Below are 25,174 nucleotides of genomic sequence, written 5' to 3' on the forward strand. Positions count from 1 at the left end.
CACCCGGGGTATTAGACCATCCGGGGTATTAGATCACTCGCGGTTATTAGATCACCCAGGGTATTAGATCACATGGGGGTATTAGATCACCCGGGGTATCAGATCACTCGGGGGTATCAGATCACCCGGGGATATTAGATCATCCGGAGTATTAGATCACCCGGGGTATTAGATCAACTGGGGTATTAGATCAGCCGTGGTATTAGATCACTCGGGGTATTAGATCACTCGGAGTATTAGATCACCCGGGGTATTAGATCACCCAGGGGTATTAGATCACTCGGGGTATTTGATCACTCCGGATATTAGATCACTCGGGGTATGAGATCACCGGGGGTATTTTCTCACCGGGGGTGTTAGATCACTCGGTGTATTAGATCACTTGTGGGTATTAGATAACTCCAGGAAGTAGATCACTCAGGGGTATTAGATCACTCAGGCAACTAGATCACATGGGGATATTAGATCACTCGGGGTATTATGTCACCCGGAGGTATTAGATCACTCGGGGTATTAGTTCACCGGGGGATATTAGATCACTCGGTATTAGATCACTCGGGGGTATTAGTTCACCTGGAGTATTAGATCACTCGGGGGTATTAGATCATTTGGGATATTAGATCAGCCAGGGTATTAGATCACTCGCGAAGTATTAGATCACTCGGGGGTATTAGATCACTCAGGGTATTAGATCACCCGGGGTAATGGATAACAGAGGTGTATTAGATCACTCAGGTTATTAGATCACCCGGGGTATTAGCTCACTCGTGGTATTAGATCACTCGTGGTATTAGATCACTCAGGGGTATTAGATCACTTGGTGTATTAGATCACACAGGGTATTAGATCACCCGGGGTATTAGATCACCCGGGGTATTAGATCAACGGGGGTATTAGATCATCTGTTGTATTAGATCACCCAGGGTATTAGACTGTCCAGGGTATTAGATCACCCGGGGTATTAGATCACCTGGGGGTATTAGATCACTCGGGGTATTAGCACCATCGGGGTATTAGATCAACCAGGGTATTAGATCACTCAGGGGGTATTAGATCACCCAGGGGTATTAGATCACTCAGGGTATGAAATCACTCAGGGGTATTAGATCACTCAGGGTATTAGATCACGTGGAGGTATTAGATCACCCGGGGTATTAGATCACTCAGGGTATTAGATCACTCGGGGTATTAGATCACTCGGGGTGTATTAGATTACCCGGGGTATTAGATCACTCGGGGTATTAGGTCACTCGGGGTATTAGATCACTCGCGGGTTATTAGATCACTCAGGGTATTAAATCACTCTGGGTATTAGATCAACCGGGGGTATTAGATCACCCAAGGAATTAGATCACCGGGGGGGTATTACAACACTCGGGGTATTCGATCACCGGGGTATTAGATTACTCGGGGTATTAGATCACCCAGGGTATTAGATCACCCGGGGTATTAGATCACTCTGGGTATTAGATAACCCAGGGTATTAGATCACCCAGGGTATTAGATTACTTGGGGTATTAGATCACCTGGGGTATTAGATCCCTCGGGTATTAGATCACTCGGGGGTATTAGATCACTCAGTATTAGATCACTCAGGGTATTCGATCATCTGGGGTATTAGATCACTCGGGGGTATTAGCTCACTCGCCATATTAGATCACTTGGGGTATTAGATCACTCGGGGTATTAGATCACTCGGGGTATTAGATCACTCGGGTATTAGATCACCCGGAGTAGTAGATCACCCTGGGGTATTAGATCACTTGGGAGGAATTAGATCACTCGGGCGGAATTAGATCACTTGGGGTGTATTAGATCACCCGGGGTATTAGATCACCCGTAGGCTATTAGATCACTCGGGGTATTAGATCTCTCGGGGGTATTAGATCACTCGGGGTATTGGATCACTCGAGGTATTAGATCACTCGGGGGGTATTAGATCACCCGGGGTATTAGATCACTCGGGGTATTAGATCACCCAGGGTATTAGATCATCCGGGCAATTAGATCACTCGCGGTTATAAGATCACCTGGGGTATTAGATCACATGGGGGTATTAGATCACCCGGGGTGTTAGATCATCTGGGGATATTAGATCACCTGGAGTATTAGATCACCTGGGGTATTAGATCAACCGGGGTATTAGATCACCCGTGGTATTAGATTACCCGGGGTATTAGATCACTCAGGGTATTAGATCACCCGGGGTATTAGATCACCAAGGGGTAATGGATCACTCGGGGTATTAGATCACTCGGGGTATTTGATCACGCGGGATATTAGATCACTCAGGGTATTAGATCACTCGGGGTATTAGATCACTCGGGGTATTAGATCACTCGGGGTATTAGATCACTCGGGGTGTTAGATCACCCAGGGGTATTCGATCACTTGGGGTATGAGATCACCCGGGGCATTAGATAACTCGGGGTATTAGATCACTCGGGGTATTAGATCACTCGGGGTATTAGATCACTCGGGGTATTAGATCTCTCAGGGGTGTATTAGATCACTCGGGGTATTGGATCACTCGAGGTATTAGATCACTCAGAGTATTAGATTACTCGGGGTATTAGATCACTCGGGGGTATTAGATCACTCGGGGGTATTAGATCACCTGGGGTATTAGATCACTCAGGGTATTAGATCACCCGGGGTATTAGACCATCCGGGGTATTAGATCACTCGCGGTTATTAGATCACCCAGGGTATTAGATCACATGGGGGTATTAGATCACCCGGGGTATCAGATCACTCGGGGGTATCAGATCACCCGGGGATATTAGATCATCCGGAGTATTAGATCACCCGGGGTATTAGATCAACTGGGGTATTAGATCAGCCGTGGTATTAGATCACTCGGGGTATTAGATCACCCGGGGTGTTAGATCACCCGGGGGTATTAGATCACTTGGGGTATTTGATCACTCGGGATATTAGATCACTCGGGGTATGAGATCACCGGGGGTATTTTCTCACCAGGGGTATTAGATCACTCGGTGTATTAGATCACTTGTGGGTATTAGATAACTCCAGGAAGTAGATCACTCAGGGGTATTAGATCACTCAGGCAACTAGATCACATGGGGATATTAGATCACTCGGGGTATTATGTCACCCGGAGGTATTAGATCACTCGGGGTATTAGTTCACCTGGGGATATTAGATCACTCGGTATTAGATCACTCGGGGGTATTAGTTCACCTGGAGTATTAGATCACTCGGGGGTATTAGATCATTTGGGATATTAGATCAGCCAGGGTATTAGATCACTCGCGAAGTAGTAGATCACTCGGGGGTATTAGATCACTCAGGGTATTAGATCACCCGGGGTAATGGATAACAGAGGTGTATTAGATCACTCAGGTTATTAGATCACCCGGGGTATTAGATCACTCGTGGTATTAGATCACTCGTGGTATTAGATCACTCGGGGGTATTAGATCATTTGGTGTATTAGATCACGCAGGGTATTAGATCACCCAGGGTATTAGATCACCCGGGGTATTAGATCAACGGGGGTATTCGATCATCTGGGGTATTAGATCACCCAGGGTATTACACTGCCCAGGGTATTAGACCACCCGGGGTATTAGATCACCTGGGGGTATTAGATCACTCGGGGTATTAGATCACTCGGGGGTATTAGATCACCGGGGGTATTAGATCACTCGGGGTATTAGATCACACAGGAGTATTACATCACTTGGTGTATTTGAACACTCAGGGTATTAAATCACCCGGGGTATTAGATCACCTGGGGCATTAGATCACACGGGGTATTAGATCACTCGGGGTGTTAGATCACTCGGAGTATTAGATCACTCAGGGTATTAGATCACCCAGGGTATTAGATCACTCGGGGGTATTAGATCACGCGAGGGGTATTAGATCTCTCGGGGGTTATTAGATCACTCGGGTGTATTAGATCACTCGGGGGTATTAGATCACTCAGGGGTACTAGATCACTCGGGGGTTATTAGATCACCCGGGGGTATTAGATCACCCAGAGTATTAGATCACTCGGGGGTATTAGATCATTTGGGATATTAGATCAGCCAGGGTATTAGATCACTCGCGAAGTAGTAGATCACTCGGGGGTATTAGATCACTCAGGGTATTAGATCACCCGGGGTAATGGATAACAGAGGTGTATTAGATCACTCAGGTTATTAGATCACCCGGGGTATTAGATCACTCGTGGTATTAGATCACTCGTGGTATTAGATCACTCGGGGGTATTAGATCACTTGGTGTATTAGATCACGCAGGGTATTAGATCACCCGGGGTATTAGATCACCCGGGGTATTAGATCAACGGGGGTATTAGATCATCTGGGGTATTAGATCACCCAGGGTATTACACTGCCCAGGGTATTAGATCACCCGGGGTATTAGATCACCTGGGGGTATTAGATCACTCGGGGTATTAGCACCATCGGGGTATTAGATCAACCAGGGTATTAGATCACTCAGGGGGTATTAGATCACCCAGGGGTATTAGATCACTCAGGGTATGAAATCACTCAGGGGTATTAGATCACTCAGGGTATTAGATCACGTGGAGGTATTAGATCACCCGGGGTATTAGATCACTCAGGGTATTAGATCACTTGGGGTATTAGATCACTCGGGGTGTATTAGATTACCCGGGGTATTAGATCACTCGGGGTATTAGGTCACTCGGGGTATTAGATCACTCGCGGGTTATTAGATCACTCAGGGTATTAAATCACTCTGGGTATTAGATCGACCGGGGGTATTAGATCACCCAAGGAATTAGATCACCGGGGGGTATTACAACACTCGGGGTGTTCGATCACCGGGGTATTAGATTACTCGGGGTATTAGATCACCCAGGGTATTAGATCACCCGGGGTATTAGATCACTCTGGGTATTAGATAACCCAGGGTATTAGATCACCCAGGGTATTAGATTACTTGGGGTATTAGATCACCTGGGGTATTAGATCCCTCGGGTATTAGATCACTCGGGGGTATTAGATCACTCAATATTAGATCACTTGGGGTATTAGATCACTCGGGGTATTAGATCACCGGGGGTATTAGATCACTCGGGGTATTAGATCACTCGGGTATTAGATCACCCGGAGTAGTAGATCACCCTGGGGTATTAGATCACTTGGGAGGAATTAGATCACTCGGGCGGAATTAGATCACTCGGGGTGTATTAGATCACCCGGGGTATTAGATCACCCGGGGGCTATTAGATCACCCGGGGGCTATTTGATCACCCGTAGGCTATTAGATCACCCGGGGATATTAGATCACTCGGGGTATTAGATTTCTCGGGGGTATTAGATCACTCGGGGTATTGGATCACTCGAGGTATTAGATCACTCGGGGGGTATTAGATCACCCGGGGTATTAGATCACTCGGGGTATTAGATCACCCAGGGTATTAGATCATCCGGGCTATTAGATCACTCGCGGGTATAAGATCACCTGGGGTATTCGATCACATGGGGGTATTAGATCACCCGGGGTGTTAGATCATCTGGGGATATTAGATCACCTGGAGTATTAGATCACCTGGGGTATTAGATCAACCGGGGTATTAGATCACCTGTGGTATTAGATCACCAAGGGGTAATGGATCACTCGGGGTATTAGATCACTCGGGGTATTTGATCACTCGGGATATTAGATCACTCGGGGTATTAGATCACTCAGGGTATTAGATCACTCAGGGTATTAGATCACTCGGGGTATTAGATCACTCGGGGTATTAGATCACTCGGGGTATTAGATCACTCGGGGTATTAGATCACTCGATATTAGATCACTTGGGGTATTAGATCACCCGGGGTATTAGATCACCCGGGGCATTAGATCACATGGGGGTATTCGATCATTCGGGGTATGAGATCACCCGGGGCATTAGATCACCTGGGGCATTAGATCACTCGGGGTATTAGATCACTCGGGGTATTAGATCACTCGGGGTATTAGATCACTCGGGGGTATTAGATCACCGGGGGTATTAGATCACTCGGGGTATTAGATCACACAGGAGTATTACATCACTTGGTGTATTTGAACACTCAGGGTATTAAATCACCCGGGGTATTAGGTCACCTGGGGCATTAGATCACACGGGGTATTAGATCACTCGGGGTGTTAGATCACTCGGAGTATTAGATCACTCAGGGTATTAGATCACCCAGGGTATTAGATCACTCGGGGGTATTAGATCACGCGAGGGGTATTAGATCTCTCGGGGGTTATTAGATCACTCGGGTGTATTAGATCACTCGGGGGTATTAGATCACTCAGGGGTACTAGATCACTCGGGGGTTATTAGATCACCCGGGGGTATTAGATCACCCAGAGTATTAGATCACTCGGGGGTATTAGATCATTTGGGATATTAGATCAGCCAGGGTATTAGATCACTCGCGAAGTAGTAGATCACTCGGGGGTATTAGATCACTCAGGGTATTAGATCACCCGGGGTAATGGATAACAGAGGTGTATTAGATCACTCAGGTTATTAGATCACCCGGGGTATTAGATCACTCGTGGTATTAGATCACTCGTGGTATTAGATCACTCGGGGGTATTAGATCACTTGGTGTATTAGATCATGCAGGGTATTAGATCACCCGGGGTATTAGATCAACGGGGGTATTAGATCATCTGGGGTATTAGATCACCCAGGGTATTACACTGCCCAGGGTATTAGATCACCTGGGGGTATTAGATCACTCGGGGTATTAGCACCATCGGGGTATTAGATCAACCAGGGTATTAGATCACTCAGGGGGTATTAGATCACCCAGGGGTATTAGATCACTCAGGGTATGAAATCACTCAGGGGTATTAGATCACTCAGGGTATTAGATCACGTGGAGGTATTAGATCACCCGGGGTATTAGATCACTCAGGGTATTAGATCACTCGGGGTATTAGATCACTCGGGGTGTATTAGATTACCCGGGGTATTAGATCACTCGGGGTATTAGGTCACTCGGGGTATTAGATCACTCGCGGGTTATTAGATCACTCAGGGTATTAAATCACTCTGGGTATTAGATCAACCGGGGGTATTAGATCACCCAAGGAATTAGATCACCGGGGGGTATTACAACACTCGGGGTATTCGATCACCGGGGTATTAGATTACTCGGGGTATTAGATCACCCAGGGTATTAGATCACCCGGGGTATTAGATCACTCTGGGTATTAGATAACCCAGGGTATTAGATCACCCGGGGTATTAGATTACTTGGGGTATTAGATCACCTGGGGTATTAGATCCCTCGGGTATTAGATCACTCGGGTGTATTAGATCACTCAATATTAGATCACTTGGGGTATTAGATCACTCGGGGTATTAGATCACCGGGGGCATTAGATCACTCGGGGTATTAGATCACTCGGGTATTAGATCACCCGGAGTAGTAGATCACCCTGGGGTATTAGATCACTTGGGAGGAATTAGATCACTCGGGCGGAATTAGATCACTCGGGGTGTATTAGATCACCCGGGGTATTAGATCACCCGGGGGCTATTAGATCACCCGGGGGCTATTAGATCACCCGTAGGCTATTAGATCACCCGGGGATATTAGATCACTCGGGGTATTAGATTTCTCGGGGGTATTAGATCACTCGGGGTATTGGATCACTCGAGGTATTAGATCACTCGGGGGGTATTAGATCACCCGGGGTATTAGATCACTCGGGGTATTAGATCACCCAGGGTATTAGATCATCCGGGCTATTAGATCACTCGCGGGTATAAGATCACCTGGGGTATTAGATCACTCGGGATATTAGATCACTCAGGGTATTAGATCACTCAGGGTATTAGATCACTCGGGGTATTAGATCACTCGGGGTATTAGATCACTCGGGGTGTTAGATCACCCAGGGGTATTCGATCACTTGGGGTATGAGATCACCCGGGGCATTAGATCACTCGGGGTATTAGATCACTCGGGGTATTAGATCACTCGGGGTATTAGATCACTCGGGAGTATTACATCACTTGGTGTATTTGAACACTCAGGGTATTAGATCACCCGGGGTATTAGATCACCCGGGGCATTAGATCACATGGGGGTATTCGATCATTCGGGGTATGAGATCACCCGGGGCATTAGATCACCTGGGGCATTAGATCACTCGGGGTATTAGATCACTCGGGGTATTAGATCACTCGGGGTATTAGATCACTCGGGGCTATTAGATCACTCGGGGTATTAGATCACTCGGGGTATTAGATCACACAGGAGTATTACATCACTTAGTGTATTTGAACACTCAGGGTATTAAATCACCCGGGGTATTAGATCACCCGGGGCATTAGATCACACGGGGTATTAGATCACTCGGGGTGTTAGATCACTCGGAGTATTAGATCACTCAGGGTATTAGATCACCCAGGGTATTAGATCACTCGGGGGTATTAGATCACGCGAGGGGTATTAGATCTCTCGGGGGTTATTAGATCACTCGGGTGTATTAGATCACTCGGGGGTATTAGATCACTCAGGGGTACTAGATCACTCGGGGGTTATTAGATCACCCGGGGGTATTAGATCACCCGGGGGTATTAGATCACCCAGGGTATTAGCTCATTCAGGGTTATTAGATCACCCGGGGTATTAGATCACTCGGGTTATTAGATCACCCGGGGTATGAGATCACTCAGGGGTATTAGATCACCCGGGGTAGATCACTCAGGGTAATAGATCACCCAGGGTATTAGATCACCCGGGGTATTAGATCAATCGGGTCATTAGATCACCCAGGGGTATTAGATTATCCGGGGTATTAGATCACCTGGGGGGCATTAGATCACCCGGGGTATTTGACCACCCGGGGATATTAGATCACCCAGGGGGTATTAGATCACCCGGGGTATTAGATCACTCAGGGTTATTAGATCTCCCGGAGGAATTAGATCTCCTGGGGGTGTTAGATCACCTGGGGGTATTCGATCACTCGGGGTATGAGATCACCCGGGGCATTAGATCACCCGGGGCATTAGATCACTCGGGGTATTAGATCACTCGGGGTATTAGATCACTCGGGGTATTAGATCACTCGGGAGTATTAGATCACTTGGTGTATTTGAACACTCAGGGTATTAGATCACCTGTGGTATTAGATCACCCGGGGCATTAGATCACCCGGGGTATTAGATCACTCGGGGTGTTAGATCACCTGGGGTATTAGATCACCCGGGGTATTAGATCAATCGGGTCATTAGATCACCCGGGGGTATTAGATCACCCGGGATATTAGATAACTCGGGGATATTAGATAACTCAGGGTTATTAGATCACCCAGGGATATTAGATCACCCGGGGTATTAGATCATCCGGGATATTAGATCACCCGGGGGTATTAGATTATCCGGGGTATTAGATCACCCAGGGTATTAGATCACCCGGGGTATTAGATCGGCCGGGGATATTAGATCACCCAGGGGGTATTAGATCACCTGCGGGTATTATATCACCCGGGGGTATTATTTCACCCGGGAGGTATTAGATCCCCTGGGTGTATTGGGTCACCTAAGTGTCACTAGATTACTTGGTGTTATTAGATCACCTGGGGAGTATTGTATCACTTGGGGTTATTAGATCAACTGGCGGTATTCAATCACTTAAGTATAATAGATCACCTGAGGGTAGTAGGTCATTTTGCATGTATAAGATCACCTGGGTTATTAGATCATCTGGGGGTATTAGATCAGCTGGGGTATTGGATCACCTGGGAGTACTGGATCACCTACGTGTATTGGATCAGGTGATCTAATACTTCCAGGTGATCTAATACACTTAGGTGAATTAATACTCCCAAAACATGTAATACCACTAGGTGATCTAGATGGGTTAGAGAGGAATTTTCCAGATTTCTTTCTCCCATATTGGGTTTGGGTTTTTATCTGCATTGTCGCCTCACCCAAGAGAGCACATGCTTTTGAGTGGGGTGGAGAATGTATATATTATGATATACACAAGGTATCCCAATTGTGTGGGAGAGACTGGATAGACCAGAGGGCAATTACCTGTCTGTCATTGTCAAAGTGTTTTAGCTCACCTGGGGCTCTTCTGGGGAAGAGTGATCATAATACGATAGAATTTCATATTGAGTTCGAGAATGACGTAGTTAAGTACGGAACTAGGGTCTTAAATTTAAATAAAGACAATTACGTAGGTATGAGGGGTAAGTTGGCTAAGGTAGATTGGGAAATTAGATTAAAAGATAAGATGGTAGAAAACAACGATGAACATTTAAAGAAATAATTCATAATTCCCAATGAATATACATTCCCTTGAGGAATAAAAACTCCATGGGAAAATTGTTCTAACTATGGCTAACTAGAGAAGTTAAGGAAAGTATGACATTAAAAGAATAGGCTTACAATGTTGCGAAAAAGAGTAGTAAGCCTGAGGATTGGGAGGGTTTTAGAAATCAGCAAAGGATGACCAAGAAATTGATAAAGAGGGAGAAAACAGAATATGAGAGTGAACTAACAAGAAATATGAAGACAGATTGTAAGAGCTTCTACAAGTATGTAAAAAGAAAGACATTAGCGAACGTAAACCTGGGTCCCTTAGAGGCAGAGGTAGGAAAAGTTATAATGGGGGATTCAGAAATGGCAGAGATGTTAAACAAATTTTTTATGTAAGAACATAAGAATTAGGAGGAGGAGTAGGCCATACAGCCCTTGAGCCTGCTCCGCCATTCAATAAGATCATGGCTAATCTACGACCGCAACTCCACTTTCCTGCCCAATCCCCATATCCCTTGATTCCCCATGAGTCTAAAAATCTATCTATCTCAGCCTTGAATATACTCAATGACTCATCATCCACAGCCCTTTGAGGAAGGGAATTCCAAAGATTCACAACCCTCTGAGTGAAGAAATTCCTCCTCATCTCAGTCTTAAATGGCCGACCCCTTATCCTGAGATTATGCCCCCTAGTTCTAGACTCTCCAGCCAGGGGAAACAACCTCTCAGCATCTACCCTGTCAATCCTCCTCAGAATCTTATATGTTTCAATGAGATCACCTCTCATTTTTCTAAACTCCAGAGACTATAGGCCCATTCTACGCAATCTCTCCTCATAGGACAACCCTCTCATCCCAGGAATCAATCTAGTAAACCTTTTTTGCATCACCTGCAAGGCAATTATATCCTTCCTTAGATAAGGAGACCAAAACTGTGCATTAGTACACCAGGTGTGGTCTCACCAAAGCCCTGTACAATTGTAGCAAGACTTCTTTATTCTTGTACTCCAACCCCCTTGCAATAAAGGCCAACATGCCATTTGCCTTCCTAATTGCTTGCTGTACCTGCATGCTAGTTTTCTGTGTTTCCTGTACGAGCACACCTAAATTTCTCTGAACACTAACATTTAAAAGTTTCTCACCATTTAAGAAATATTCTGTTTATCTACTCTTCCTACCAAAGTGAATAACCTCACATTTCCCCACATTATACTCCATCTGCCACCTTATTTCCCACTCACTTAACCTGTCTATATCCATTTGCAGACTCTTTGTGTCCTCCTCCAAGCACTGATCCTTGTAGCACCCCACTAGTTACAGCCTGCCAACCGGGAAATGCAACAGCCAATTTGTGCACCCAGCAAGGTCCTACAAACAGCAATGAAATAAATAGCCAGATAATCTGTTTTAGTGATGTTCATTTAAGGGATAAATATTAGCCAAGACACCAGGGAGAACTCCCCTGCTTTTCTCCAAAATAGTGCCATGGGATCTTTTACGCCCACCCGAGAGGGCAGATGGGACCTTGGTTTAACATCTCATTCAAAAGGCGGCACCTCCGACAGTGTAGCACTCTCTCAGTACTGCCCTGAATGTCAGCCTGGATCAAGTTGGAGTGGGGCTTGAACCCATGACCTCTGACTCAGAGGCAAGAGTGCTACCCACTGAGCCAAGACTGACATCATGCATGTAGAGATTGATCAACAGGGGCAATATCGTTTGTCATTGTCACACCTTTTATCAAAAACATTGACAAAAACAGTGTTTCTGCTTTTACAATCTGAACACAGGTGACATGAGAATTAAAAGTCAAATATTACATACCACCTTTCATCATGCCCACTTCATAGCATTTACGCAGTCTGCAGGCTTGACAGCTCTTCCTCCTATTTTTGTCGATTGTGCACTGGTTTGTGGCAGGGCACATATAGTCATTGTGTCCTGGAAAGAGAGGAGAGATCCGAAATAAATTTCAACCACAGTCTACACTTCTCCTATGTCAACAACAAGGTCTTGTATTTATATAGCACCTTTAATGTAGTAAAACATCCTGCCTGTTTCCAATGGGGGCGTTGGGCGCCTCAATCAAAACCCGCTTGGAAATCCCAATGGGTGGCTGGGCCTTGGGTATTGATCCTGCTACTGCCCTGTTCAAGTCAGAAGAAAACGGGACGGGAAGGAGATGGAGATCGGGCCCCTCGTGTTGATATGGTGCTTGCAGCATTACACTTATATCATACCCTTACATCTTGGAGTACTGTGCACAGTTCTCGTCTCCATATTACAAAAAGGATATAGAGGCATTGGAGAAGGTGCAAAAAAGATTTACATGATACCAGAACTAAGAGGTTATAATCAGGTTTGATAGAGTAGACGTAGAGGAGATGTTTTCAATTGTGGGAAGTCCAGAACTAGAGGCCCATAAATATAAGATAGTCACTAATAAATCCAGTAAGGAATTCAGGAGAAACCTCTTTACTCAGAGTGGTGAGAATGTGGAACTTGTTACCACAGGGAGCAGTTGAGACCAATAGCAGAGATGCATTTAAGGGGAATCTAGATAAACACATGAGGGAGAAAGGAATAGAAGGTTATGCTGATAGGGTGAGATGATGTAGGGTGGAAGGAGGTTCGTGTGGAGCATTAACCAGTTGGGCCGAATGGCCTGTTTCTGTGCTGTAAATTCTATGGAATTTCATGTAATCTAGAACGTGTTTATGTTACTGCCCAGTCATTGCTCGTTATTACGACCAGCTCTTAGGGAGAAGACGGGCTTCTCATGAAGATACTGGTTATTAAACCTCTGACAGGAAGAGGCTATTGGTTCTAGTTACAGCTGTGTTATTATAACTGCCAGTTAGAAGTCCAAAACGCATCAATCATGATTTTAAAAAAGCTGCTGAAAGCACAGGCTATTTCTGTCTAGTTTCACATTCGTACCAATCTCTCTTCCAATATTATTGCACCCAGCACAGATTCGAAATGAAAGAGGACAAATTGCAGAAGACATGAGCTACAGCTTTTGAATAAAATACATGACATTTAAGGTCAAGGGAGATTAATAATAAAGATAGTGGGGGGTCTTATTTTCCTGGTAAGAGCAAGCAATCTATATTGGCAATAAAAATCAAACACACCGAAAGGTCCAAGACATCCCTGTTGTTTCCGCAGCAGACAACTATAAAGTATAGCAATAAAAATGTTCAAAGGATCTGCTAAAAATTGAGCGCAATATCTGCTTTTAATAAAACATCAATGAATCAGTGAGCAATGCAGCCACCCAAGGGATGGACGCTCGCTCTGCTCTCTCGCCCCGCCCCCCATCACATACTTGTTTCCCCATAAAAGGAAATCTGCTTTCAGGGCCTGGGTTGTTAATGAAACTGAAACTATTGATTAATGAGCAATAATAAAGGTTTGCATATGTATGCAAATAATTTGATGTTAGTCAAATGGTTTGTATTTAATACAAGGTCACTCGGGTAAATCCCCACTAAAGTCTGCAAAAGCGAATTTTTCAAATGCACAAAGAAGAACAGCGATGAATGAGTTTGAGGGAACGTGCGAGGTATGGTGCTCGGGAATGCAGAGCGAAGTAATGAAACGTCTTCAAAATCTCAGATTGACAGTTCCATCAGTCACGAGCAGATAATGGTATCAGCAACTAACAGCACTACTCTCCAGATCATTGCAGATGACTCAGTGGGTGTGATTTTAACCTAACTCGCTGGGTGGGAATCCTACGGGATCAGGTGGGTTTTACGCCCCGCCCAATATTACTCTCCCCAGACTTCAATGGCGGGGAGTAAAACCAGCGTTGCACCCGATGCCGTCAGTTTCCCCACAGTCGGGTCAGGTTGAAATTGCCCACAATGCATCACCTTGTGCGAGACTGAGTCGCTGAGTAGCTGATCTGCACTCATCTTGCCAGTGTCAGTTCTGTGTCACCATGCAGCACTAGATAGCAGTAGGCAGGCCCTTCTCAAAGCACTAGTCTAAAGTGACGATGGCAACAGAGGTTCCTGGAACTGTTGTAGCTCAACAAGGGTTGACACAGGTAAAGGGCTTTCTGAGCCAAGTGGACACTTATCTTTTAACAAGTTAATTTGACCTTTACTGTTGGCTTTTCGTGAAGTTTTCTTACTCCTGAAGGAAAGCTCACTGCGGTGCTAGAAATAGACGAGGTGTCTGTTAACACATCTCTCCCAGCACTGCAACACACTTTACCTCATGTCTACCTCATGACTAGTGAACGCAGGAACATCAGGCCCAGGGTGACAACAGGGACTGAGGAGGATGTGCCTGGGCTCATTCATTGGCTGTATAACACTTTGGGACGTCCTGAGGTCGTGAAAGGCATTATATAAATGCAAATCTTTCTTTCTCTGATTTAGGATTTATCCAATGAAGCAGGATCTCCAAGAACAGCCCTTTACAAATCTCCAAGCCCACAAACCAGCAAACTGGAGGGTAAATTTTACAATTTGGCACTAATCGCATCTGCGGAGAATATATTGTGGGACCGTGATTGTACAACTCAGGATTTCCCATTCATTTTTTTTATGGATTGAAAATCACTGACTGCGTGCGCTCTATTTCCAACATGCAATCTTGGGGGTGAGGCTCCATGCCAGGAGAGCAAAATCATAAAATCTAACCTAAGAAATGTGAGTGCAAAGAGGACTGGCACCCTAAAGTAAAGAAACAGTGGGGGTCATTTTAACTTTGCCGATGGTGAAAAACAGGCGATATCGAATCAGCCGCCCATTAGCCTGATTTCCTTTCCATTGAAGGCCGGCGGGCAACGTGTATAATGGGCAGCTAATTGCGCTTTAGTTTTAAATCTACAGTTCCCTTCAATTGCTTTGTTCTCCCTTCCACGCAGATTAGTGCTGTTTTTTCATTTCAGAGTCTGAATCCGCTCTGCACCTGGTGGGATGAAACCATTCCTCTCCATTAGCAGTCTGAAATGAATTTCAACAGTCTAAATGCAGCTCCCAGCAGGTACGTACGTGCCTACAAAGCAGAACCTGTTCCCGCTTCTTCTCATCCGTGTCTAGCGGCACACGAGGCAGCCCATTCCTTCCACTGCGTTCCGGCTTGTTACAAGAGCAGGTCAGAGGCTAGGTATTCTGTGGTGAGTGACTCTCCTCCTGACTCACCAAAGCCTTTCCACATGGCACAAGTCAGGAGTGTGATGGAATACTCTCCACTTGCCTAGGTGAGTGCAGCTCCAACAATACTCAAAAAGCTCAACACCATCTGGGACAAAGCAGTCCACTTAATCAGCATCCCATCCACCACCTTAAACATTCACTCCCTCCACCACCGGCGTACCATGGCTGCAGTGTGTACCATCTACAAGATGCACTGCAGCAACTCGCCAAGGCTTCTTCGGCAGCACCTCCCAAACCTACGACCTCCACCACCTAGAAGGACAAGGGCAGCAGGTGCAATGGGAACACCATCACCTCCAGGTGCCCCTCCAAGTCAATCCTGACTTGGACATATATCGTCGTTCCTTCATCGTTGCTGGGTCAAAATCAGATGTGTCATTGATCAAGCGATCGGCATGCTCAAGATGCAATTCAGGTGCCTGGACAGACCTGAGGCACCCTTCAGTAGTTTCCAGCCAGGGACTCCAGAATATTCGCGGTGTGCTGCACTCTATGATGGGGTGGCGGAGGAGGAGGAGAAGGAGGAGGGGAGGATAATAATGATGGCAACTCCAACCCCAACGCAGCAACAGTCACTCACAGTGCTGCCCAGATGCCCAGGATTCCCTTATAGCTGTACGGTTCAGTTAGCCACTACCACTGGACCGATGTAACAATCAAATCCAACAGCCATTCTCCTCCCCAATCACACTGCCACAAAGCAGTCCTGTAACTAACCATCCAGCCATTGCACACCACCCCTCAATCGGTCCCCATCAATTAATGCCTTCCCATTCATCAACAAGCAACTGAAAAGCCAAAATAAAAACAAACAGAAAATGCTGGAAAGGCAAGTTGCCACCCAACAAACAAGAATGGACTACACAGGAAAGTGGTGCTAAGTTAATAAATTTTATATGATTGTACAGAACAATGGAAACTTAACAACATAATATTTTCTCAAACACCTATATGCATACCTTTGTGCAACTACAAAGCTTTACTCTTTCTTTTCCTAGCGCCCCTATGTGGTGCAACCCCTGTGGCTTGAGCAGAGGTAGAGGCAGGCTGCTCAGATCCCTGCTCTGATTGTTGAGATGCTCTTGCCCAACGACCTGTAGGTATTGGAGCCCGTGAGAGCCCCATCAAAGATTGCTCCACATGCACCTGTGCAGGGTCAGACTCGGCCATTGAGAGAGGAGGCAGCATATTGGGTGCTGACTGAGGTGGGGGCAAGAGGTGAGAAGTAGGAGCACTTTAAGTGGAGTTCCCACTTCCATGTCCTTTTCGCCATCATCCCTCTCCTGGACCAGCAACACTTCACTGCTACCACTCTGCTGGAGAGCAGCTTGGTATAGATCAGTGATGTGCTGTAAGGCCAAGGCTAAGGCGTCTGTCATCCTATTTAAGGTGCCAGATATGTTGACATCCAGAGTCTGCACAGCCATGGTCAAGGCCTGCATGGACTCATTTGATTGCCATGATTGATGTTCCATGGAACTTGTCGCTGTATCCATGGAAGAAGACATCCTCACAATGCCCTACTCATGCTTGAGCTGGACTCCCCCATTCTGTCAGCAATTGTGGACAGTGTGTGTGGAAGGCCTGCCAGTACATCGCAGATTTTCTGCTGCCTCTCAATGATTATCCTTTTCACTGATGGCCCCCCAGGGTACAGCATCGGGTCCAGCTGAGCAGAGCTTGGAGAGGACTGTGCCCTCCAAAGCAGACTCTCCACAACTGTCCCTGTCACCACTACCTGCTCTTGCTCACTTGTGAACTGTGAGTCAACAGGCGAAATCCCAACTATCTGTCTAGCTGGACCCACTGAATTGCGAGTATCTGCAATGGTGCATGGTAAGCATGTGTAATGTGACGGTGCACCCTCAGGAGGAATCGGCTCCTCTGAGGATTCATTGACCGGGAGCCCCACCGACTGCTGTTGTACACGTGAAGGCCCTGGTGGAGAGAAAAGACATGAATTAGTCCTGGCATGGTAAGAATGTGGCAACTTAGCATTATGAAGATGATCATATTTCACTTGCTGCTGAAATCAAGTCAACATGACTGAGTGTTGTATGACATGAGGGTCACTGATATTTAATTCTGTCGCTAGGTAGCTGGGAGGTCCCAATCTTCCCATCTCCAATAGCCAGGGATGCCAAAACCCCACTGATATCCAGCACTTCCTCCTCTGCAGCTGTCAACTGCACAATCTGTGAAGACCGCCCCCCAGCCCTCTCTCTCTCCCTAGTTTTTTGCGCAGTCTTCTCCTGCAATGAGGGAAAGAACAAACCTATGAGTGACTGCAATGGCATGTGTTCACCCGATGGATGCAATGCATTTGGTGAGGGTGACTATCAAGGAGAAGCATTAAATTACATAAGGATCAGGGTGAGTGGCAGTGGTGGATGGATAGATGGGAATGTGAAGAAGTGTATAGAAAGAGAACGATGGGTGTGCTTGTGAGGAGTTATGTGACGGAATAGGCTTGACAAGGCAGAGTGCGGGTGGGGTGGGGTGATGTGCACAACAGGATGTAGGTGAATATACAAGTGTACTCACCTTTCCTGACCTGGTTAGGTCATTAAAGTACTTCCTGCACTGAATCCATGAGTGTGGCACAATGTTCCTGCTGCTGACCTCCTTGCGCCAGCAGCAGGTTTCTTCCTCCCGTTGCTGAGGAAGAGTATCTCTCTCCGACTCCTCACTGCACCCAGCAGTTTCGTTAAATTGAGGCGCAGCACTTGACCATCTTGAATCCAGGATGAAACTTCTCCCTCTTTGTTCAAACTCACCCAAATTTCATCTTTGGATTGGCCCTTTAAATACTCCAGTTGAGATCGTGTCTGCACCATGCCCGCGGTCCCGCATTCAATGCCAAACCCAGAAGTGCTGTGGATGCCCCAAAGGGCTGTGAATGCTGAGTCGTTGAATATATTCAAGGCTGAGATAGATAGATATTTGGACTTTAGAGGAATCAAGGGATATGGAGATCGGGCAGGAAAGTAGAGGTCAAAGATCAGCCATGATATTGAATGGCAGAGCAGGTTCAAGGGGCCGTATGGCCTACTCCTGCTCCTAATTCTTATGTTCTTATGTAATTAGCTGGCTGGGTGGGTTAAAATGCTACTGACAAACGCACTGAAATTTCTTCCAGATTTCCCACCCCCCACTCCACCCCTGCCCACTCCCAGTCTAAACATGCCTCAGTGTTATTATCAGGAACAATGAGTCAGACATTGCTGATGTAATAATCAGGTGCAATGTCAAACATTGGTATCACTCAATTAACGATTAGTCACGCATTGGTGTCATTTCATCAGCAATCAGACACAATCTCAAACATTGGTATCATTACGTCGACAATCAGATGCAAGTAGTCATGCATTGCTATCAATACATCAGTAATCAGACACAATTACTCATACATTGGTATCGTTAAAGCAGCAATTAGTCATGGATTTGTATCATTACATCAGCAATCAAATGCAATCCGTCATGCATTGCTAACAAAACATCAGCAACCAGACGCAATGTCAAACACTGATGTCAATACACCAGTAATCAGACACAGTCATGCGTTGGTATCATTACATCGGCAATCACTCATGCTTTTGTACAATTACATCAACAAATGTCGAACATTGGCATCAGTAATCAGACAAAATCAGTCATTCGTTGGTCCCATTACATCAATAATCAGATGCACCATCAAACAACTGACATTTATATAGTGCCTTTAACATAATAAAACTTCTCAAGGAGCATCACAGAAGCGTTATCAAAAAACAAAATTTGACACCGAGCCATATAAGGAGATATTAGGGCAGATGACCAAAAGCTTGGTCAAAGAGGTAGGTTTTAAGGAGCACCTTAAAGGAGGGAAGAGAGGTAGGGAGGTGGAGAGATTTAGGGAGGGAATTCCAGAGCTTAGGGCCTAGGCAACTGAAGGCACAGCCACCAATGGTGGGGCAATGAAAATCGGGGATGTTTAAAAGGCCAGAATAGGCAGAGGCAGATCTCGGGGGATTGTAGGGCTGGAGGAGATTACAGAGATAAGGAGGGGCGAGGCCATGGAGGGATTTGAAAACAAGGATGAGAATTTTAAGATCGAGACGTTGCTTAACTGAGAGCCAATGTAGGTCAGCGAGCACAAGGGAGATGGGTGAGCGGGACTTGGTGCAAGTTAGGACACGGGCGGCAGAGTTTTGGATGACCTCAAGTTTATGGAGGGTAGAACTAGGGAGGCCAGCCAGGAGTGCATTTGGAATAGTCAAGTCTAGAGGTAACAAAGGCATGGATGAGGGTTTCAGCAGCAGATAAGCTGAGACAAGGGCAGAGACGGGTGATCTTATGGTGGTGGAAATGGGCGGTCTTAGTGATGGAATGGATATGAGGTAGGAAGCTCAACTCGTGATCAAATATGACACCAAGGTTGCCAACAGACTTGGTCAGCCTCAGACAGTTACCAGGGAGAGGAATTGAATCGGTGATAAGGGAATGGAGTCGGTATAGGGTTGCGAAGGGGTGGAAAGTTTCCAGTAAATTTCTGGGAAATTTCCGGAAATTTTCCACGGGAAGTTTAGCTTGGGAATTTTGCCCAAAAAAGCACATGCTAGCATAATATTGTTTCTTTTTTGTATTTCTTTCATTTTTTTCCACAGGTCCTCTCTTAAAATTACTAACAGAGATGGAATCTTAATTATTAAGGAATTTCTTAATCAATATATGTTTATCTTCTTACTTGGCTTGTTTTAATAATTACAAGTTTTGTGTGTGACTGTGAATAAATGTGTCCTGATTGGTTGGATGAGTGGGTGAGCAATTAACTCCCTCTATTGGTGATGTAACATCATACGTGCACAGGTCATGCTTCCATCACATGGAGCATCAGGAAAAATTTGCTCACCCTGTTGCAATCGTGCTGATCAACCGCAGTTTGACACAGAGATGAATGCCCTTTATTTCTCTGCATAGAACAATGCCACGTCGGATGTGTGGAAGCATTTTACCCCAGGCATTAAAGATGGAAAGACTGTGTACATCTGCAAACACTGTACAAAGCCATATGTAAAGAATGCCCCAAAGATGCAGCAACATTTATCCAAATGCAACAACTTCACTCAAAGCTCACAGCAGTCAGCCCAGAGTTCCTCTGCTTCCATTCAAGAAGATGATGGTTCACATTCAGCATCAGGCTCCTTATCATCAGCAACTCCTGGCCCACTTGGAAGGTTCTTTGATATAATGGATAACCATAGCCAGAAGAATGCAGATGAGTGCCTTGCTCGAGCTGTATATGCGACAGGCTCACCCCTCATGCTCACAGCCAATGTGTACTGGAAGAGATTTTTCAATGTTATTCGCCCTGCATACAGTCCTCCCACCAGACTTATTTGCTGGGGGCTGAGTATAACAGAGTCCAAGGAAAGCTCAAAGAAACGATAGAGATGGCAGACTGTGTTGCAGTTATCTCAGATGGGTGGTCAAATGTACGAGGGGAGGGCATCATAAACTACATTGTTATAAATCTCATCATCATAAAGAAACTACTCATGAAATAACACTGGATGACCAGCTGGTGACGCCGTCCAAGGAGTATAAATACTGGGGCGTGGGCCCAGCTTTCCAGGGACATTTTGTAAGACAGAACTAATGAAGTACAACTAGACCTCCATGTTCTGAAACAAGTTGATTAAAGCCTTGCTTTATACTCAAACCAAGTGCGTAGTGAGTTTTATTACGTCAATTTAATCAACTTGTAATTGACTCCACGCTCTGAGTGATTTCGGGAACAGCCAGCTACAACTTCAACTGCAGAAGGGAACTCCGTCATAGTAATCAATCCATCATGGACAAACTACTCTGACCTGTCTTGACCTGGACACAAATTCACCTACAACTGCTAAGGTATGGAAACACTGGTATTGTACTTTCAGCAACTTCCTCAGGGTGTGTGGTGAAAATGTTCCTGATAAATTAGAGATACTTGCCAATTATGTATCTCCTCATGCGTTTGACTATATCGAAGACTGTGTAGACTATGACTCCGCTATCCTAATATTACTGCGACTATATGTTAAGGCCCCAAATGAAATTTTTGCTCGGCATCTACTGGCCACAACTCAACAACAACCCAGGTAATCGCTTGAAGAATTCCTTCAGAAACTTCGCAGGCTCAGCAAGGATTGTAATCTTAAAGCTGTCACAGCTGAGCAGTACCAGGAGGAGTTAAATCGTGATTCCTTTATTAATGGGATTGCGTCTCCCTTCATACGCCAGCGTCTGTTGGAGAATAAAACCCTTGAGTTACAGGCTGCCTATGACCAGGCATGTTCCCTGGACTTAGCAAAGAGGAATGCAAATGCCTATCTTCTACCTCGTGCACGGGCTGCTGCTATCACTTTTAATGACTCCTTCGATAGGTCTCGGGCGGAAGCCCTCACTGATGATGACTCTAACCTAGTGGATGACAACCCTACCCTAGAAGCCTTCACTGATGATGACCCCACCCTAGCGGCATCTTGGCAATCTGGAAGGAAGTGTTTCTTCTGTGGAGGAGCGTTCCATTATAGGAAATTTTGTCCTGCTCGTACGCAACCTGCAATCATTGCAGCAAGAAAGGTCACCTTGCTAAGGTATGCCAGTCAAGAGCCTCTGTTAGTAAGAAAGGCCACTTTTCTAAGGTATACCGGCCGAGAGCTCCTGTTAGTTTTGCAGCTACTGTGGCGTACCGATCACAGAATGGACACAATCCGCTTTCCGGTCCGTAGACTATAAATCAGGCGTCATGCCTTTAAGAAGGATCACACCTTTAAGAAACTCGATCTGCAACATAGTTAAGCCCAGAGCGGGGGGAGGAGCAGTCGAAGCTGTGCACTGATGAAAGAGAGTTGTACTTTGTGTAGTCTCTGACTCCATTTTGTGTTCAGCATGCAGCCTCAACAATTAAACCTTATCTGTTGAACCTCTCCGAGTTCAGTATTTTTTGCTAGGAGTACGTAGACTCCTACATTGGTGACCCCGACGTGATGGACGACTCCTAAGCATAACCATGGCTGACACAAACGCAGTTTCTGTGAAGCTGCCGGAGTTCTGGGAGAACCTGGCCACCGCCTGGTTCCTTCAAGCCGAATCGCAATTCCGACTCCGCGGCATCACCGCCGATGCAACGAAGTACGACTACCTCCTCGCCTCCCTGGGCAGCTCCACAATCACGAAAGTCTGGACAACACTACAAAACCCTCCGGAGGAAGGCAAGTACGCACATCTCAAGGCCGCGCTCATTAAAAAATTCAGAGCCTCCCAATTCGTGCGCAACTGCCACCTCCTCGACCTCCCGGGCCTCGGTGACTCCACGCCGTCAGACTTGCTCTCACACATGCTTGCTCTGACCGACGAGAAACCGCCCGGCATCCTCTTCCGCACGCTCTTTATCCGCCAACTACCTCCCAGCATCCGCCCGGCGATCGTGGTGTCCAGCCTCACGGACCTCGAGGCCCTGGCCGACGAAGCCGATAAGCTCCTGTCCGCCAGCTCCAACCACACCGTCACCCCCGACCTGGCCTCCACAGCGTCGGCGCGCGCTCCACCCTCTATCGCGCGGCCACACAGCTCAGCCACGAGGCCCCCCAGGCCCCCACGTCCCCCAAGCCCTCCGACCCAGGGCTACTGCTACTTCCATACCCGGTTCGGCACACGGGCACGCTGCTGCAGCCATCCCTGCACGTTTCCAACCGCCCCCACACCGGCCTACACGATGGCCGTGGGGCAAGCAGGCGTGCTGCTGTACGTTACGGACAGCGCCTCCGGACGCCGTTTCCTATGCGACACGGGCGCACAACGCAGCATCATCCCCGCGTCCGCCCTCGAGATCCAGCGAGGCGACCGCGGCCCTGCGCTGGCTGCCGCCAACGGCACCGACATCCGGACGTACGGCACCCGCACCGTCACCATAGACCTCGCAGGCCGCCGCTACCACTGGGAGTTTATCACCGCCAAGGTGCTCTCCCCGCTCCTCAGTGCGGATTTCCTGTGCGCCCACGGCCTGTTGGTCGACAGGCCTCGGCGCCGCCTCGTGGACATGAACACCATGTCACCTGTCCCGGGCGCCATGGCCCCCCCCAACCCACCGAAATGGCGTGGCAGTGCCGCGCCCGCTCAACGGACAACTACTCAGCACTCCTGGCTGAGTTCCCAGCCCTCACCAACCCGACCTTCTCCGCGAAGGTTGCTAAGCACGGGGTAGAACACTTCATCCCCACCACAGGCCCACCGGTGTATGCCCACGCCCGCAGGCTGGACCTGGCCAAGCTGGAGATCACGCGGGCCGAATTCACCACAATGGAACAGCTCGGCATCATCCGCCGCTCCAACAGCCCCTGGGCCTCCCCACTCCACATCGTCACCAAACCCGACGGGGGATGGCGCCCCTGCGGGGACTACCGGCGCCTAAACAACGCCACCACGCCGGATCGGTACCTCATACCGCACATTCAAGACTTCTCGGCTAGACTGGCCGGCTGCTCAGTCTTCTCCAAAGTCGACCTGGTGCACGGTTACCATCAGGAGCCAGTCCACCCCACGGACGTTCCCAAGACGGTCATAATCACCCCTTTTGGGCTATTCAAGTTCCTCCGAATGCCCTTCGGCCTCAAAAACGCGGCCCAGGCCTTCCAGCGGCTCATGGACTCAGTCCTCCGGGACCTGAAGTTCCTCTTTGTCTACTTGGATGACATCCTGGTAGCTAGTTCCTCCAAGCAGGAACACATCGAGCACCTCCGCACCCTGTTCCAGCGGCTCAGTGAGCACGGGCTCATCATCAGCCCAGCCAAGTGCCAATTTGGCCTCAGCAGGATCGAATTCCTCGGCCACCACATCACGCAGGATGGAGCCATTCCCCTGCCCGCCAAGGTGCAAGCCGTCCAGCAGTTCCCCCGGCCTACCACCATCAAAGGCCTCCAGGAGTTCTTGGGGATGATCAACTTTTACAACCGCTTCAGTCCCGGAGCAGCCTCCCTCATGCGGCCCCTATACGAAGCCCTCCGGGGTAAGAAAGACAGAATGGCGATCGAGTGGTCGGTGGACATGTTGACCGCTTTCGACTCGGCCAAAAAGGCGCTCGCCGACACCACCATGCTCGCTCACCCACAGCCCAACGCCAGGGTGGCCCTCACCACGGACGCCTCCGACCACGCGGGTCGACGGGGCCTGGCAACCGCTGGCCTTTTTCAGCCGCCAACTGCGCCCCCCGGAGGCCAAATACAGCGCCTTTGACCGCGAGCTCCTCGCACTGTACCTGGCAGTCCGCCATTTTAGATTTCTTCTGGAGGGCCGCCCCTTCACCGTGTTTGTCGACCACAAACCCCTGACATTCGCAATGGCGAAATCTGCGGACCCGTGGTCAGCCAGGCAACAACGCCAGCTCGCCGCGGTATCCGAATTCACCATGGACATCCGGCACGTCTCCGGTCGAGACAAAGTGGTGGCCGACTGCCTATCCCGCCCCGCCGTCCACGGCGCCCACCTGGCAGTGGACTATGCTCAACTGGCAGTGGAGCAACGCACCGACCCCGATCTGCTCTCCGCGCCCACAACCCTCCCTGGATCGACCGCCTCCCGTTGGTGCTACTCGGCCTATGCTCCGCGGTCAAGGAAGACCTGCAAGCCTCGGCGGCAGAACTCGTGTACGGCCAGCCGCTGCGTGTACCAGGAGAGTTCCTGCCCACCACCACGACCCCCTG

At 47.6% G+C, this 25,174-nt stretch overlaps 1 protein-coding gene across 1 annotated transcript in view; it reads right to left on the bottom strand.

Annotated features, from left to right (window-relative positions):
* esr1 (estrogen receptor 1) overlaps positions 1 to 25,174 on the bottom strand; it is a 576,183-nt gene that overhangs the window by 445,593 nt on the left and 105,416 nt on the right. The window contains exon 3 of the mRNA XM_085977844.1: positions 12,097 to 12,213. Within this exon, the coding sequence (XP_085833970.1) occupies positions 12,097 to 12,213 (117 nt within the window). The remainder of the gene's footprint in view (positions 1 to 12,096; positions 12,214 to 25,174) is intronic.

The sequence above is a fragment of the Somniosus microcephalus genome, chromosome 3 (assembly GCF_052327205.1).
Source record: "Somniosus microcephalus isolate GS21.2 chromosome 3, FLI_Smic_1.0, whole genome shotgun sequence".
Lineage (NCBI taxonomy): Eukaryota > Metazoa > Chordata > Chondrichthyes > Squaliformes > Somniosidae > Somniosus > Somniosus microcephalus.